At 39.8% G+C, this 14,879-nt stretch overlaps 1 protein-coding gene across 2 annotated transcripts in view; it reads right to left on the reverse strand.

The window, feature by feature from the left end:
* LOC122564966 (early estrogen-induced gene 1 protein-like) overlaps nucleotides 1–14,879 on the reverse strand; it is a 123,308-nt gene that overhangs the window by 31,992 nt on the left and 76,437 nt on the right. For both annotated transcript variants that reach the window (XM_043720527.2, XM_043720526.2), the window contains exons 2-4: nucleotides 13,121–13,241; nucleotides 11,510–11,539; nucleotides 2,150–2,266 (exon numbers count right to left, since the gene is read on the reverse strand). In XM_043720527.2, coding sequence (XP_043576462.1) covers nucleotides 2,150–2,266; nucleotides 11,510–11,539; nucleotides 13,121–13,241 — 268 coding nt within the window. The remainder of the gene's footprint in view (nucleotides 1–2,149; nucleotides 2,267–11,509; nucleotides 11,540–13,120; nucleotides 13,242–14,879) is intronic.

Genomic DNA, 14,879 nt, shown 5'->3' on the forward strand with positions numbered 1-14,879 from the left:
AGGTAATTGGGCAGGCAAATGGACTGCTGATCTTTATTTCAAAGGGAATGACATATGAAAATAGCACAAGATACTAGTCAGACCACTAAGGGAATGCGTGAACCGTTTTGATTCAATAATCTGAAGAAAGATGTATTGCAATTGAAAGCAGTCCAGTGAAATTTCACTGGGTTGATTCCAGAAATGGAGGGATTTTCTGATAAGACGAGGTCGAATGGGTTAGGACTGTATTCATTGGAGTTTAGTTTTTTTTTAAAAAAAAGGTGACCTTATTGAAACATACAAGTTTCTTAGGGAGCATAACAGGGTAGATGCTGAGAGGTTACTTCCCCTTGTGGCAGAGGCTAAGACCAAAGGGCACACAGCAAATGGCTGCCCCTATTTAAATCAGAGATGAGGAGAAATCTCTTCTCCCAGAGGGTAGAGAATTTGTGGAATTCTTTATCGCAAAAAGGCTGTCAAGGCTAGGATGCCATAATGTGGCGGTGCTGGTGCTGAACTGGGGCGGGTCAAAGTTAAAAACACAACACCAGGTTACAGTCCAACAGGTTTATTTGGAAGCACTAGCTTTCAAAGCACTGCTCCTTCATCAGGTAACTAGTGGGACAGGATCTTAAGACACAGAATTTAAAGTAAAATATCACAGTGTCATACAATTAAAATGATATATTGAACAAACTTAGATTGCTGTTAAGTCTTTCATCTTTTAGAATGGGTTGCAGGCTTCAGTTCATTAATATGTAAATCCCAGAACTACTTTTAAGTCGCATTCTCGAGATAACTTAAGGTTTATTCTCTAACCTCTCACATTTAGTACATTGTCTGAGCTTAGATGCCACTTTTTTTTAAAATATAAAACCTTGTTAGCTCAAGAATGTGACTTAAAAGTAGTTCTGGGATTTACATATTAATGAACCAAAACTTGTAACCCATTCTAAAAGATGAAAAATTTAACAGTAATCTAGGATTGTTCAATATATTGTTTTAATTGCATGAGACTGTGATCTTTTGCTATAAATTTTATGCCTTATGATCATGCCTCACTAGTTATCTGATGAAGGAGCAGCGCTCTGAAAACTAGTGCTTCCAAATAAACTTGTTGGACTATAACTTGGTGTTGTGTGATTGTTAACTAAGCCTGGGATGAACATTTTTAATCTGTAAGAGAATCAAAGTTTATTGGAATAAGACAGGAAAGTGGAGTTAAGGATTATCAGATCAGCCATGATGAGACGAGGTTCAATGAGCAGAATGGCTTACTCCTGCTCCTGTATCCTATGGTCCAAGTCTTTTTTTCGGAAGAAATAAATGCTACATGCTTCTGAAGCTGTAGGCCCTGTGACTTGGTCTGCAGTCTCAGGAACACACGGCGCGGTGGCTCAGTGGTTAGCACTGCTGCCTCACAGCACCAGGATCCTGGATTCAATTCCCAACTGTCTGTGTGGAGTTTGCACATTCTCCCTGAGTCTGCGTGGGTTTCCTCCAGGTGCTCCGGTTTCCTCCCACAGTCCAAAGATGTGCAGGTCAGGTGAATTGGCCATACTAAATTGCCCATAGTGTTAGATGAGTTAGTCAGGGGTAAATATAGGGTAGGGGAATGGGTTTGGGTGGGTTTCTCTTCGGAGGGATGGTGTGGACTTATTGGGCCGAAGGACCTTTTTCCACACTGTAGAGAATCGAACCTAATCTAAAAAAAAAAAATACCTGCTGCCCAAAAACTAGACAGAAGGCCCATTGGGATCCTCTTAATTAATCACTTCCTTATGGGAGGACTCCTGGATATTTTAGTTTGGGTCAGAACTCGGAAGTGATCCTGACTGATGCTCATATTCCAGTAAGGGATGCTTCCTTTAATGGCGTCTCAATATGCATATATTGCCAGATTTGCTGAGTTATGCCCATTTTCTTTTATTAATTATTTATTTCTTTTTATTCCTTTTATTAATGAAACAAGTGACCTATTCATGCTGTTGAAAAGAGGTATAACAACCAGACACTAGAAGAATTATCTTTTTCGAATAATAAGTCATGGGATTTAAAAAACAAATTGACCTGCCTACTCACAGAAGCTGCAATGATCTTAGTTCAGCTTTGTTATTTTTAAAAATTATATTTTACACCTCAGTATCCCCTCTCTCCCCAACAGTACCTTCAGGATAGAGTTGTCCTGTCGTGTATTCTTTGTGTCATAACCCTCCAATAAACAGCAGCGAGCAGTGGAGCCTGAACCTGCAAACTCCGCTAGGTTGAGGTCAGCAAATCCGAGCTAGTTGAGAAAAAAAGAGCAACAGAGTTCGATGAGATTCATTTGACACATCCTCACACTGATACACAAGTTCATTAAATCTTAGAACAGAACAGTTCAGCACAGTACAGGCCCTTCGGCCCTCAATGTTGTGCCGGCCTTTTATCCTTCTAAGATCAGACTAATCTACATACCCTACATTGTACTATCTATCTTCGATGTGCCTATCCAAGAGTTGCTTAAATGTCCCTAATGCATCTGACTCTACCGCCACTGGCAGCGCATTACACAGAGTGTGGTGGGTGCGTGGAAAGAACCTACCTCTGGTATCTCCCCTCAACCTTCCTCCAATTACCTTACAATTATGCCCCCTTGTGATAGACATTTCCGCCATGGGAAAAAGTCTTTAGCTGTACACTCTATCACGTCACCTCTCATCCTCCTTCGCTCCAATGAGAAAAGCTCTGGCTCCCTCAACCTCTCTTCATAAGGCATGCCCTCCAGTCCAGCCAGCATCCTGGTAAATCTCCTTTGCACCCTCTCTAAAGCTTCCACATCTTGGCTATAATGAGACAACCAGAACTGAACACAATATTCCAAGTGTGGTCTAACCAGGACTCTATAGAGCTGCAGCATAACCTTGCAGCTCTGAAACTCATTCCCCTAATGAAAGCCAAACATCTTAAGCCTTCTTAACAACCCTACCAACTTGGGTGGCAAATTGCGGGTTCTGTGGACATGGACCCCAAGATCCCTCTGTTGCCCTGAAGTCTGCATTCAAATTCACCCTTCCAAAGTGAATGACTTCACACTTTTCCTGGTTGAACTCATCTGCCACTTATCAGCACAGTTCTGCATCTTATCAATGTCCCATCGCAAACTACAACAGCCCTCCACACTATCCACAACTCCAGCAACCTTCGTGTCATCGGCAAACGTACTAACCCACCCTTCCACTTCCTTGTCCAAGTCATTTATAAAAATCACAAAGAGCAGAGGTCCCAGAACCGATCCCTGCGCTACACCACTGATCACCTAGCTCCAGGCTGAATACTGTCGAGCTACCATCACCCTCTGTCTTCTATGGGCCAGCCAAATCTTCTAAAATATCCCATTGGATTAGCATCACTCAGCCTTAAATTTATTAAAAGTAAATAACTCTAGAGAAAGACACACATGCTATCCTTACGTTGAAGTTCACATCTGTAATCAAATTTATAGTTTTATTATTAGATAGCTAATAAGATTTTTAAAAAAATTGTAACTGAACTTTATAATTGCGTCCCCAGGCCTCTTAGAATAAAAGGAAACTGTATCACCAAGGAAATCACACTGGATAGACAGCGACAATAATGCATGACTTTCCCAGAAAGTACACTGAAACAATGCTTACGTGGCAGTGGCTACAAATCAAAACTATAAACTACATTTTCAGGGACTGGTTAAGCATGACAACAGAGAAAGATGACCTCTAATCACTTCCAGCAGTTAAAACTTGTAAACTAAACAACACAATTGCCCTTGGGTGAAATGTAAAACTGCATATTTTAAAGCTGCAGTCTAAGTTTTCCCAGAAAAACAACCACATCAAGCTGCAAGTTCCCTGAACTGAACCGTAAACAGTTTGGAACTATCAATGTTAAGGAAAGACATTCAACTTCCAGAAACTGCAGACAATCAGTTCAAACACGAATGTAAAAATGGAGATCAATTACAAACTTTGAAGTAGTGGGAGACAGTGCAAGCTTACAACAAACCAGTGACTCCAGCTGCACACTGTCAGCATACATATGGAAAACGTCAGTTTTCAAATGTACACTGATCAGTCAGCTCTCTCGCTAGCACCTCAATTCTTAGTGTCTACATGGTCACATTTCACGACTAACATCCAGTCTTCCAGAGTGCTGGTACCTACTGAAATCATGTCCATTGCTTCCAGGGCAATTTGAATGTGCCCATTCATGTTTCAGTCCCCACCAGACAACCAAAACGGCCATCTCCAAATTCACAAATGACATCCTAAATGACTGTGTCAAATGTAAACTAGCCCTCATCATTTTCAACCTGTCTGCAGCCTTTGACAAGGTTTTCTACTCCATCCCCCACAACATCTCTCTCTCAGTGTCCAGAAGGGTGTCACTGATCTCACTGGGTTCCACTCTCTCTTCAGCACAGCCAGAGAGTCATTTGCAAAGGTTTCTTTTCCTGCTCCAATGCCAATATCGCTGGTGTGCCCCAGGGTGTATATTTGGCCACCTCCTAGTTTTTATCCACATCCACCCATATGGCGTTGGTGTCTACATGTACATTGGCAGCTTGCAGCTCCACCTCACTACCACCTGCTTGGCATCTCCACTGCTGCTAAATTATCAAACTTCTTATCTGGGAAGAAACTTCCTCCAGGCAAATTCTGGGATGATAAACTACTGATTTCAAATCCCCTCCAGATTCCATCAATCATTGATTCCATCCCCACCTGTGGCAATAATCTGAGACCAAACCAGACTGTTTGGAACTTGGTATCATACTTGACCCCAAGATAAGCTTTTGATCCAAGCTTTATGTCATCACTAAGACTATTTTCACCTCCATAACATTGTCAGACTTTGTCTGTCTGAACAGCAGATGAACTGAAACATTTGTGCCTCTGATACCTCAAGATTTAACTGGTACAACACATTTGCAGCTCGCTTCTCGCATCCTACCCTCCCACGTAAGTTCATCCAAGCTCTGGCATCCACATCTTAACTTGCTCAACTTCTGCCCATATGTGACCTTTGCTCAGTCACCTACAGTAGCAGGAGCCAAGCAATATGCTTATAAAACTGATTCTTATTTTCAAATCTCTGCCACAACCCTGCCCCACTTCCCTAGCTTTATAACCTCCTTCAGCCCGCTAAACTCCGAATGTTTTTACACACTAATTCAGGACTCTTGACCATTCCCACTTTTAACTACTGATGGCTAAGCTTTCAAGTGCCTTAGCCCTAAATTCCGGAATTCCCTTCCTATGCTTCGCCATCTCTCTACTCCCTTCAAGACATTCCTTACAATTTGCCTGTTTGACTCAGACATGGACGCCTCATCTGGCTGTGTCCAATTTTGTTTGATAACGCTCCTGTGGAACATCCTGGTAATACTTTAATACGATCCAGCACTTTGCAAATGCAAGTTGCTGCTTATTTCTGGCAAGATAAATAGTTAGAGACAGTCAGACATATCTACTGCCTAAGCACAATTTGCCCTGCTACATATTCCTGCCACAGCTTCATCGACATCCAAATTAAAGATGTACGATATTGTTTGCACGTATGAAAAAATTGTGAAACATGAGTATTATGGCTAAGGAGCTGTTCCAACAGCTCAAAGTCCAAAACAAACAGTAATACATTGAATTCATCCAGTGGATTTGAGCAACGCACAAATGAATAAATATTCGTGAAAAGATACCAAAATATTTTTTAAAATCTAAACATGAGTTTTCATAAAATATTTTGAAAAACTTCTGAACAAAACGTCAAAAGAAAGGTCACTGATGAAGGTGGCCTCCCACGGCCTTAGCCAATTAACGCAGTGACTGGTTCTGCTTGACTGGCGTCTTGCCCTAAAGTAAATCAGTTACATTTTCCAGTAGGAAAGACTTTGTGCATTCACAAAGTTCACAATATAGCTTTGTATGCAGTCAGGATGTGTCAATCTTTTAAAGATGGAAATTATTTTTCATATATCCATAAACACTTATTAAATTGACCTGCACAGTGCTGAATAACATAAGCAACAATGTGGGTCAAAATAAGTCATTTTGAGTTAACAATTTTTATCTCACTGCTAATCATCTGTTCAATCGTCACTGTTTCACCCCCACAAACTAAAATCACATTATAGAAAATTGCAGCAAGATAAAGAGGAATGTGATGCCACCAGAGATAGAGCTCCCTGCTGATCTCTCAGCTGTTAATGTTATTCTACAGACACACAATATACATACATTTGCAAAAAGAATTGTTTATCAAACATTGTTTTCCCAAACAAGTTGCCCAGATTATTAGAATTTTACTAAGCATCTTCCACTGCTACCCTGTAGAAAGGGCATTACAGTAAAACTCCAGAGTATTGGAAATATTAACAGAAAGAAAGTTCCCGAATTTTGCTATGTTTACAAATCTACATGACGAGATTTTCATTCAAAGGCCTTGATGTTCAAAAAGCACCAAAAATCAATATTTTTTTCTCAATATAAACATATTCCTCTATAAATACTTGAACAGTAAAACAGCAAATCAAAAAGAATTGCGTTTCTAGCTCCTTATTGCTATGATACACAACAGGCAACTACTTGGTCTACACTATACACGCTGCTGCCATATTATTCTAAGTAACAGACACTTTTTTAAGTATCCACAAAGGAGATTCTGTTCTCATTACATTTAAAAGACTCACCATCTGTAAAATGCCCTTAGGCAAGACATGCCAGTTAATGGGTTATCCCAGATATACAAGCAGGTGTTTGCCACCGAAGGAGTTTAATTGCATACTCTTGTTAACGATGCTGATTAAATTGACAAATTTAGACTATGCAACTCTGTTTAGGAGGAGGTCATTTCAGAATGAAACAAGAGCCTCATTGTTGTAGTCCCTTCAGAGCCTATCCTAGGAGAGCTGTAAATACTGTTTTAGAAAGTCAAACTTCCTCTAACCCGCAATGTAAAGGATAATTTAAGCTTTTGCACATTTTCTCAAACAAGCACAAGATGTTAGCATTTTTCCTGCCATTTGTGTGAGAATTGATTTATCAACTGCAGAACAGACCTCAAGTATTTTGTGCTCCTTGTAACAGATGCCCTTCTCGTAATTGGGGGTGGACAGAAACACACAAAAAAGCATCACATGCACAAGAACGGCACAAGTAACAGTTCTGCGTGCCTCAGAGCTTTCTCAATATTTCTGTCAATGTCCAGATATTGTCAACAGCCTCAAAGTCAATGGGCTCTTGACATTTAAATTTAAGTAGAAGCCACATTATCCACAGGGTGCACAACTATTTCCATCTTCGCATTGAGATGGTTGGCAGCCTCTATTGTCTTTCAAAACAAAAACAAGCACAATCTAATGGAGAAAAATTCAACAAATGAAACTTGAAAAGATTGGAGGGTTTGCTCTATAGGCAGAGGTTGAATAGGCTGAGGCTATTTTCCCTGAAGCCTCGGAGGCTGAGGGGTGAGCACATAGAAGTTTATAAAATCCTGAGGGGCATGGAATAATTTAAAGGGATATGGGTGAAATGCTGGAAAATGGGACGAGATTAATTTAGGATATCTGATCAGCAATGGATGAGTTGGAGAGAAGGGTCTGTTTCCATGATGTACCCAACTCTATGACTCCATTTAAAAAAAAACTGCAGATGCCTTAAATCAGAAACAGCTGAAAAAGCTCAGCAGGGCTTGCAGCACCTGTGAAGAGAAATCAGAGTTAATGTTTTGGGTCCAGTGACTCGTCTTCCTGTAAAGACTTTACTGCATTCTCCCAGTTCCTCAGTCTTTGTCGCATATGTGCAGACGATGCCAACTTTGACAAGGAAGCCTCCAAAATGTCCAGCTTCTTGCTCAACCAGGAAGTCCCCAGAATCATTGTTGACAGGGCCTTGAACCAGTTCCGACCCATCTCTCGCACTTCCATCCTCACTTCCTCTCTTTCCCCCCCACAACAGTGACAGGATTCTCCTTGTCCATATCTACCATCCCACCAGCAAACTCAGTGTAAGCTGGAAGAACAATACCTTATTTTCTGCTTGGGCACCCTGCAGCCTTCTGGACTCAACTTTCTGGCTTGAACTTTCCTGTGTCTTCTTCCCCCATCCCACATTATCTGCTATTACACACAACCCATTGTTAGTCACAAACACACTCAATTAACAGCTATTCACCGTCCAAGCCAGATCCTTGGTCTGTCCAATTGTTCTCCCTCTTTGGGGCCTATCCCCACCTATCAGTTACTCCTTACCACCTCCCCCCACCCTATCTTCTGCATAAAACCCAACATTTTCCTAACGACCATCAGTTCTGAGAGATGGTCACCAGACCCAAAATGTTAACAGATTTCTCCTCACAGATGCTGCCTACCTGCTGAGCTTTTCCAGCAATTTCTGTTTTTGTTGTTGTTGTCTATGACTCTACAACTGTCAAAACCTGGCATACAAGTACTGGCAGCAAAACCTGCAACTTGTGTCAGATTATTTTGAGAGTTGAATGCAAAAATATGCTAACAGCATGGAACAGAACAATAAAGTGGGTTTTATTTGTTCACAATGGAGATGTCAAGTGATCTTATTCCCAAGGTGGGATGCAAAAACATTGAAAATGCCTCCAACTGTGCTTGCTGTCAGCTAACTAGGATGCATAGGAGAAGTCTTTGTGATAAACAAAAATAGGACAGATGTAAACAGCTGAAAACTTGGAGAATAATGAAATGGTCAAGCTAGTTGTGAATGAAGGGGGAAGGAGAATGAGAAGTTTTAAAACAATTTAAGGCTAGTGGAAAGAGATTAGATCTTTTGCTTTTTAATACATGCAATCTAAAAAATCCACAACTATTATGAATTAATGTAAACTGGTAAAACAGAAAATCATGTTAACTTTCTCTAAAATAATCCCATTTAATATGGGAGTGAGGCACCACTTTTGATCAGGTGTAAACTGGTATTCAAAATATTGCTCGAGCATTGTTCATGATCTGACTCTTGATCCGAATCCTTAGGTGCTCAAGGAAATAAAATGTTTGCAAATGGCTTACTTTACCAAAAATTTATATGCAATCATAGAATCTCTACAGTGTAGAAACAGGTCATTTGGCCCAAGTCCCACCAACCATCCGAAGAGTATCCCACCCACACCCATTCCCCTACCCTATTACTCTGCATTTTCCATGACCAATGCACCTCATCTACACATCCCTGAACACTATGGGCAACGTAGCGTGGCCAATTCGCCTGCACATCTTTGGATTGTGGGAGGAAACCACGCAGATACGGGGAGAATGTTCAAACTTCACACAGTCTCCCAAAGCTGAAATTGAACCCGGGTCCCTGGCACTGTGAGGCAACAGTGGTAATCACTAAGCCATTGTGCCGCCCTAGTAAGATGTTTTAATTCAACCTTTGAGTCAAGACATCAGATACAACACATTTCTTATTGCCACAGTTTTGAGAAAAGCAAAACACATTGAACCAATGAGTGGTTGAAGCAGTCAGCGTTTCCGACTGACCGACCCTGAAAGTCAGAACAGGAAGAGGAACAGCACCGAACAGGATTTTGTATGTTTCTTTGTTAAAAACAGCTATTAAAAAAAAGTATGAAAATAAATATCTAGCAAGGCCATGAAAATGCAGTCAGATTGTACAGACCCTCAAACCATAAAACCTCTTCAAATATCAGACCAATGGGGAAAAAAGTACTTGCTCAGCATGGAAATAGTATAATGCTGTATACAAAAATAACCCTCCCCTCCTTCAGTCACAGCACAAAACATAACTAACACAGCCTGTGTTATTTAACTGGCCAGTTAACACATTGTTCAGCCTATTCATTATTGTTCAAACACTGAGAAACACGGCAGGCCTTGGAAATAATTTGCCTCTGGGTGAATATTCACTGTATGTAGCAACACAACCCTTAAAAATAGTCCAGTGACAAATTTGGTGCATATCCAATAACCATTTGAGGTCATACTGAAAGTAAAATGCGTATTTGCATTGACTGCTATCTTGCAGCTTCACCATGGCAACTGCAACTGGCAAAATAAAACTGTTGACTCTTTTGGAAAAATTATGTCACTGTTGAAACTTGCATTAATCAGGGAACCATGCAATCTTTTCCTTTCAGGGTCAATAGACAATATTCAATCATCGCAGGAAAGTGTTATTTTAACAGGTCATTATTATAGGCCTTTACAAAAATACAGATATATCATGCTTTGCTGGAAGTAGTGCTAATGACCAAAAGGCTATGAGCTCTAATTCCTGGCACAGGGCAATGACAGCACATTAAATTTTCCCAATCCACTGCACTTCATAACCACATCCAATCATTAAGGCAAGGAAGCAAAAAAGCATTTATTACAGATGTTTGTCATATTTCTGAAAAATATCTCTTAAGTGTTTCACACATTATTATTACTGAGAATGTATAATGTTTTTATCCTATAAACTGTATGGACCAAATTACCCAAGCTGATTTTTTTTTTGAAGCAGTGTTGGTTAACTGAGGAATACTGGCCAGGATAACCAGAGAACTCCAAGCTATTCGCTGGCATTTTTAATACCTATCAGAAACAGTGAAAATGCAGGCAAAACTTGTTTTTAACATGAGCCAAAGGACAGAATTGTACAAGTCCATTGTTTATTTATTGCTGCATTGTAACATCAGGTGAGATTAGCCACTCGTGTTCTGGATAGGAAGGTCCTAAACCCACTAGCATTCAGGAGAAGCAAAGACTTTACCACCTGAATCAAGGGTTCTACGAGACTTTGGGTAGAGTTAAATTCTACGGTCAGGAAACATTTGCTATGAGTTGGGAAAAAGGGGACATTTGGGCTGAAATTACAGTTAATTCTTTGACAGGAGGTGGCAAGACTGACATTTGCTGCCCATCCTTAACAGCTCTTGAACTGAGGAGCTTACTTGGGCACTGCAGAGGGCAGTAAAGAGACAATCTTGTGGATGTGGGTCTGAAGTCTTTTGTAGGCCAGACTAGGTTAATAAAAGAACAGCAGATTGTGTTCCTTAAAGGACATGAGGGAATCAGATGGGCTTTACAATGACCAAGGTGGTTATCACAGTCACTATCATTAACAATTGGTCCATCAGTTACTGTGATTTAAATCCATTTATAGCATTAGCCTGGGACTGTGGATTACTTGAATGTAGCGTTGGAAAAGCACAGCTATTCAGGCAGCATCCGAGGAGCAGGAGAGTCAACGTTTCGGGCATAAAGCCTTCATCAGGAACATTCATACTTTTCGACTCTGACTCGCCAGCATCTGCAGTCCTCACTTTCTCCTCTAGATTATTAGCCTAGTGATACTACCACTATGCCACCATCTTGCCCAAATAGGTGGTTCACTGGGTCAATTCCCTCTGAAGTGACTTCTCAGCAGATGCTACTTGTCGAACTCAAAAATACCAACAGCCTGACTGCGTGAATCTTGTAACTCACTACCTCAGTCTATGCTTTATACGTCAATGTCTGTAAAAAGATATGTAATCCTACCTTAGAAAATGCCTTTCCACCTTTCAGTTCCTGAAACAAAATAGAAAGGAGCAAAAATTACAAAAAAACTCTATTCTTAGCATTTTGAGAGAATCGCAGAATGGACAACAAAATTTACTCTATTTGCAGTGAGGGGTATTAGAAGGAGCTCCAGAAGCACTTTTCTTGCTGAAATTTAGTTGCATGTGTAATACTTCAAACAGGAAAATACGTATTTGCAAAATATTTCAACAATATTCCGAGATGAATAAAGGACTGTGGAAACTATTAAATGTTATGTTGATTAAAGAAAGAATCAATTAAGATATATGAACCATGGTGAATGGAAGGACAACTTTCTGAACATCAAATGTTTAAAAGGAATACGAAAATATGGTCAGAAACTTGACTGAGCCATGAAAATCTTGTGAAGCCATACATAATATTGACCTAAGATCACAATGTTCCAATAAATCCAATGTGATGCACAGGCCTTTTCACTTATAAAACAATACTGTAATATTCTTTTGCATTAAAAAGAAGAAAATTCATTACAAATTGCAAGTAGGGAAATACATTAGGAGAGGAGGAGCAATAATTGTGTATTGAGAAAATAGCTAACAAAAACAACAGGCTGGAATAGCAGTTGAGAACAAAATCTTTAGATCTCAGAGATCATTAATCCATTTCAGACACTGAAAGGGACATCACTTTTGAGCTCAGAGTTCTGAAATATTGTTACTGGACTCGAAATTTTAACTCTGCTTTCTCTCTAGAGATACCGGTAGACTTGCTTCAGTTTCTGCAGCAATTTCTGCTGTTATTGCTTTTCTGAGAGGAAAATCTAGGTCATTTGTAAACCCCATTCATTCAACTCATGTACAGTTACTCAGGCTTGTCTGCAGAACTTCTACTGATCCTTCACTTCAAACGTTGTGTTCTTAGTGTAAATGTGGAATCATAGCAGGCATGCTCCATGAGATTCTTTAACCAATCAGATAAAAGAATTCTCACTGACAGGTTCAGCGAACATGAAAGAGGAAGAGAGAGCGAGAGTGCAAAAGAGTGAGGGTGCAAAAGAGCGAGTGTAAAACAAAAATATTTTAATATATTAATTTATATCTCTCACAATAATTGTTTTCTGACAGAATGAGACTCCACACTTGCAATTTTCTCTTCCCTCGTACAATCCCAACCACCACCACCCCAGGCCAGACAGGCTGCTCAACAGGAGTACTCACTTATCATTCAGTCAAAACAAACTTACATTAAATGCCCTTACCCTAATTTTAATCCCATCATTACTATTAGAATAAAATTTGGGCCACTTTGAAATCAAGTTCTTCATGATTACAATGCGCAACATAAAAAGGTATTTATTTTAAGATCCTCTAGGAACACACAGGTTGCCCCAAGTTGGGAAGTAAAGTTACATATGAATAGATTAAACAAAAAAAAAAAATCTGTTCAGGCAAAGGAATCTATTCCCACATGTGAAATTCACTAGTGTTGAACACAATGCAACACATGGTGGTTATGTCATTTCACAAAACAAAATTCAAAGTAAAACAGGTCTCTTACATATGTTTTGCACTGAGATAAGATTGAAGTCTAACATTCTGGGATACCCACCTTTCGTACTGATACTCTGCAGATACAAGGATCCAGTACACCAGTTGCTGGATTTGCACTCATCTTGCAAATGAAACTGAATTTCTTCTGCCAACGAACACAATTCTCTTGAACTTCCTCCCTGTGAAAAAAAATGACAAATTTGTGCCTTGGATCTGACATCGCATTTTCGAAGTAGTACGGTTTTAGGATCAAGTAAATTGGAATTTTACCCTCTATTCATCTGGCCAATTTTTAAACTAACAGATTTTGTACCACAAACACCACTGGATACCCCTTCCCACCAAGGCTTTCAGTATCTGAGGTCAGTTCCAATCAAAGCCCTCTCACCACTGGTCAGTCTGGAGGGAGACTCATGATTTTGTTTTAAGCTTGTGGCCACACTTTGTAAAGGTTTAAAATGGAGGTTAAGATTGGGAAAACACCTTCAAGGGAAGAAAGGAGAGAGGCTCCGCTTTATTTATAATCTACATACACGTGGCAAGACTAGGTCAGACATGACCTTTAGAACTGGGCAAGTTCTGTTTAGCATTACACATTCATAAAGAAAGCATATCATTTTGAAAACAGAATACAAATTATCTGTCAAACATCTCGTGCTGGCGTCATTGAATGATTTTCTTCAGGCAAACCAAAGTAAGTTGCTTTTATTTAGTACATTTAACACACTAAAGTATCTCAAGAACTACAGCAGTGCTAGCAAACAAAACTTATTTGATGCAAAACCATCCAAGGGAGATATTAGAATGGATGGCCAAAAACATAATCAAAGTAGTAGGTTTTAACAAGCATTGTAAAGGAGGAGACAGTGTAAGCCAGTGAAGACTACCAAGGCAATCACAGAAATTAAAGCCTAGGCAACTGAAGGTACAGCTGCCAATAGTGCAGCAATATGAATTGGGGGGGGGGGGGGGGGGGTTAAGTGGCCAGAATTTGAGGGATGTGGCAAGTTGACTTTAGACTTGGGGGAGGTTTCGGAGCAGAACATGGAACTATTAAGCCAAGATGAATATCTACCATGTAGTCAAGAGCATCAGGTCATTTTATAACAAGAAGCAATATAATTTTGGCAATAAAATTTGAATAGGTTGATTAGGATGAATTTTGATTACATGGGATATGGGGTACAGAAACAGCCATTTGAGTAACAGGTTCCACACGTTCTCCACTCTTTGAGAAAACAAATTATTTCAAATTCCCGAATGGATTTCTTGGGAAAGCATTGAGCTAGATGGAACACTGGATTGAGGATCAATTAAATGTCAGTTTGAATCTTGTGGTGTCAATTTAATTAATTTGACTCCTACTCTTGTGTCACTGATAGAACCTGCTTTTCCCATGCTAAATGTGGATCTCCAACTCTGTAAATATAATGTGCCTTGTTTAAAAGGAAATGTTGAAGATATACAGTTTCAAATCAGAGGCAGGTATATTTGAAATACTTTTCTCTACTCTGGTTGTAAAACAAAATAACCAAGTTTTCAAACAAAAATCACAAAACTAGGACAGCTTTCCAACAGTTAGGCGTCATACTTGGTCTACATAGGGTTATTGTCAAAAGGTGTGGCACTACAACAGCATAGGAGGTTAGGCAACATCGGAGGAGCAGGAGAGTCAATATTTTGGGCATAAGCCCTTCATCAGGAATGCTGTACTTTACCACACTTTTCAACTGGAGATAACAAGACTCCAGAAACAGTATATTCCTGTCAGGGTGAAAGGAAAGGCTGGTAGGTATAGAGAATGCTGGATGACTAAA

Source organism: Chiloscyllium plagiosum, unplaced genomic scaffold (genome assembly GCF_037043375.1).
Source record: "Chiloscyllium plagiosum isolate Xiang-an unplaced genomic scaffold, Cpla_swu_hap1 HiC_scaffold_21, whole genome shotgun sequence".
NCBI classification, from domain to species: Eukaryota; Metazoa; Chordata; class Chondrichthyes; order Orectolobiformes; family Hemiscylliidae; genus Chiloscyllium; species Chiloscyllium plagiosum.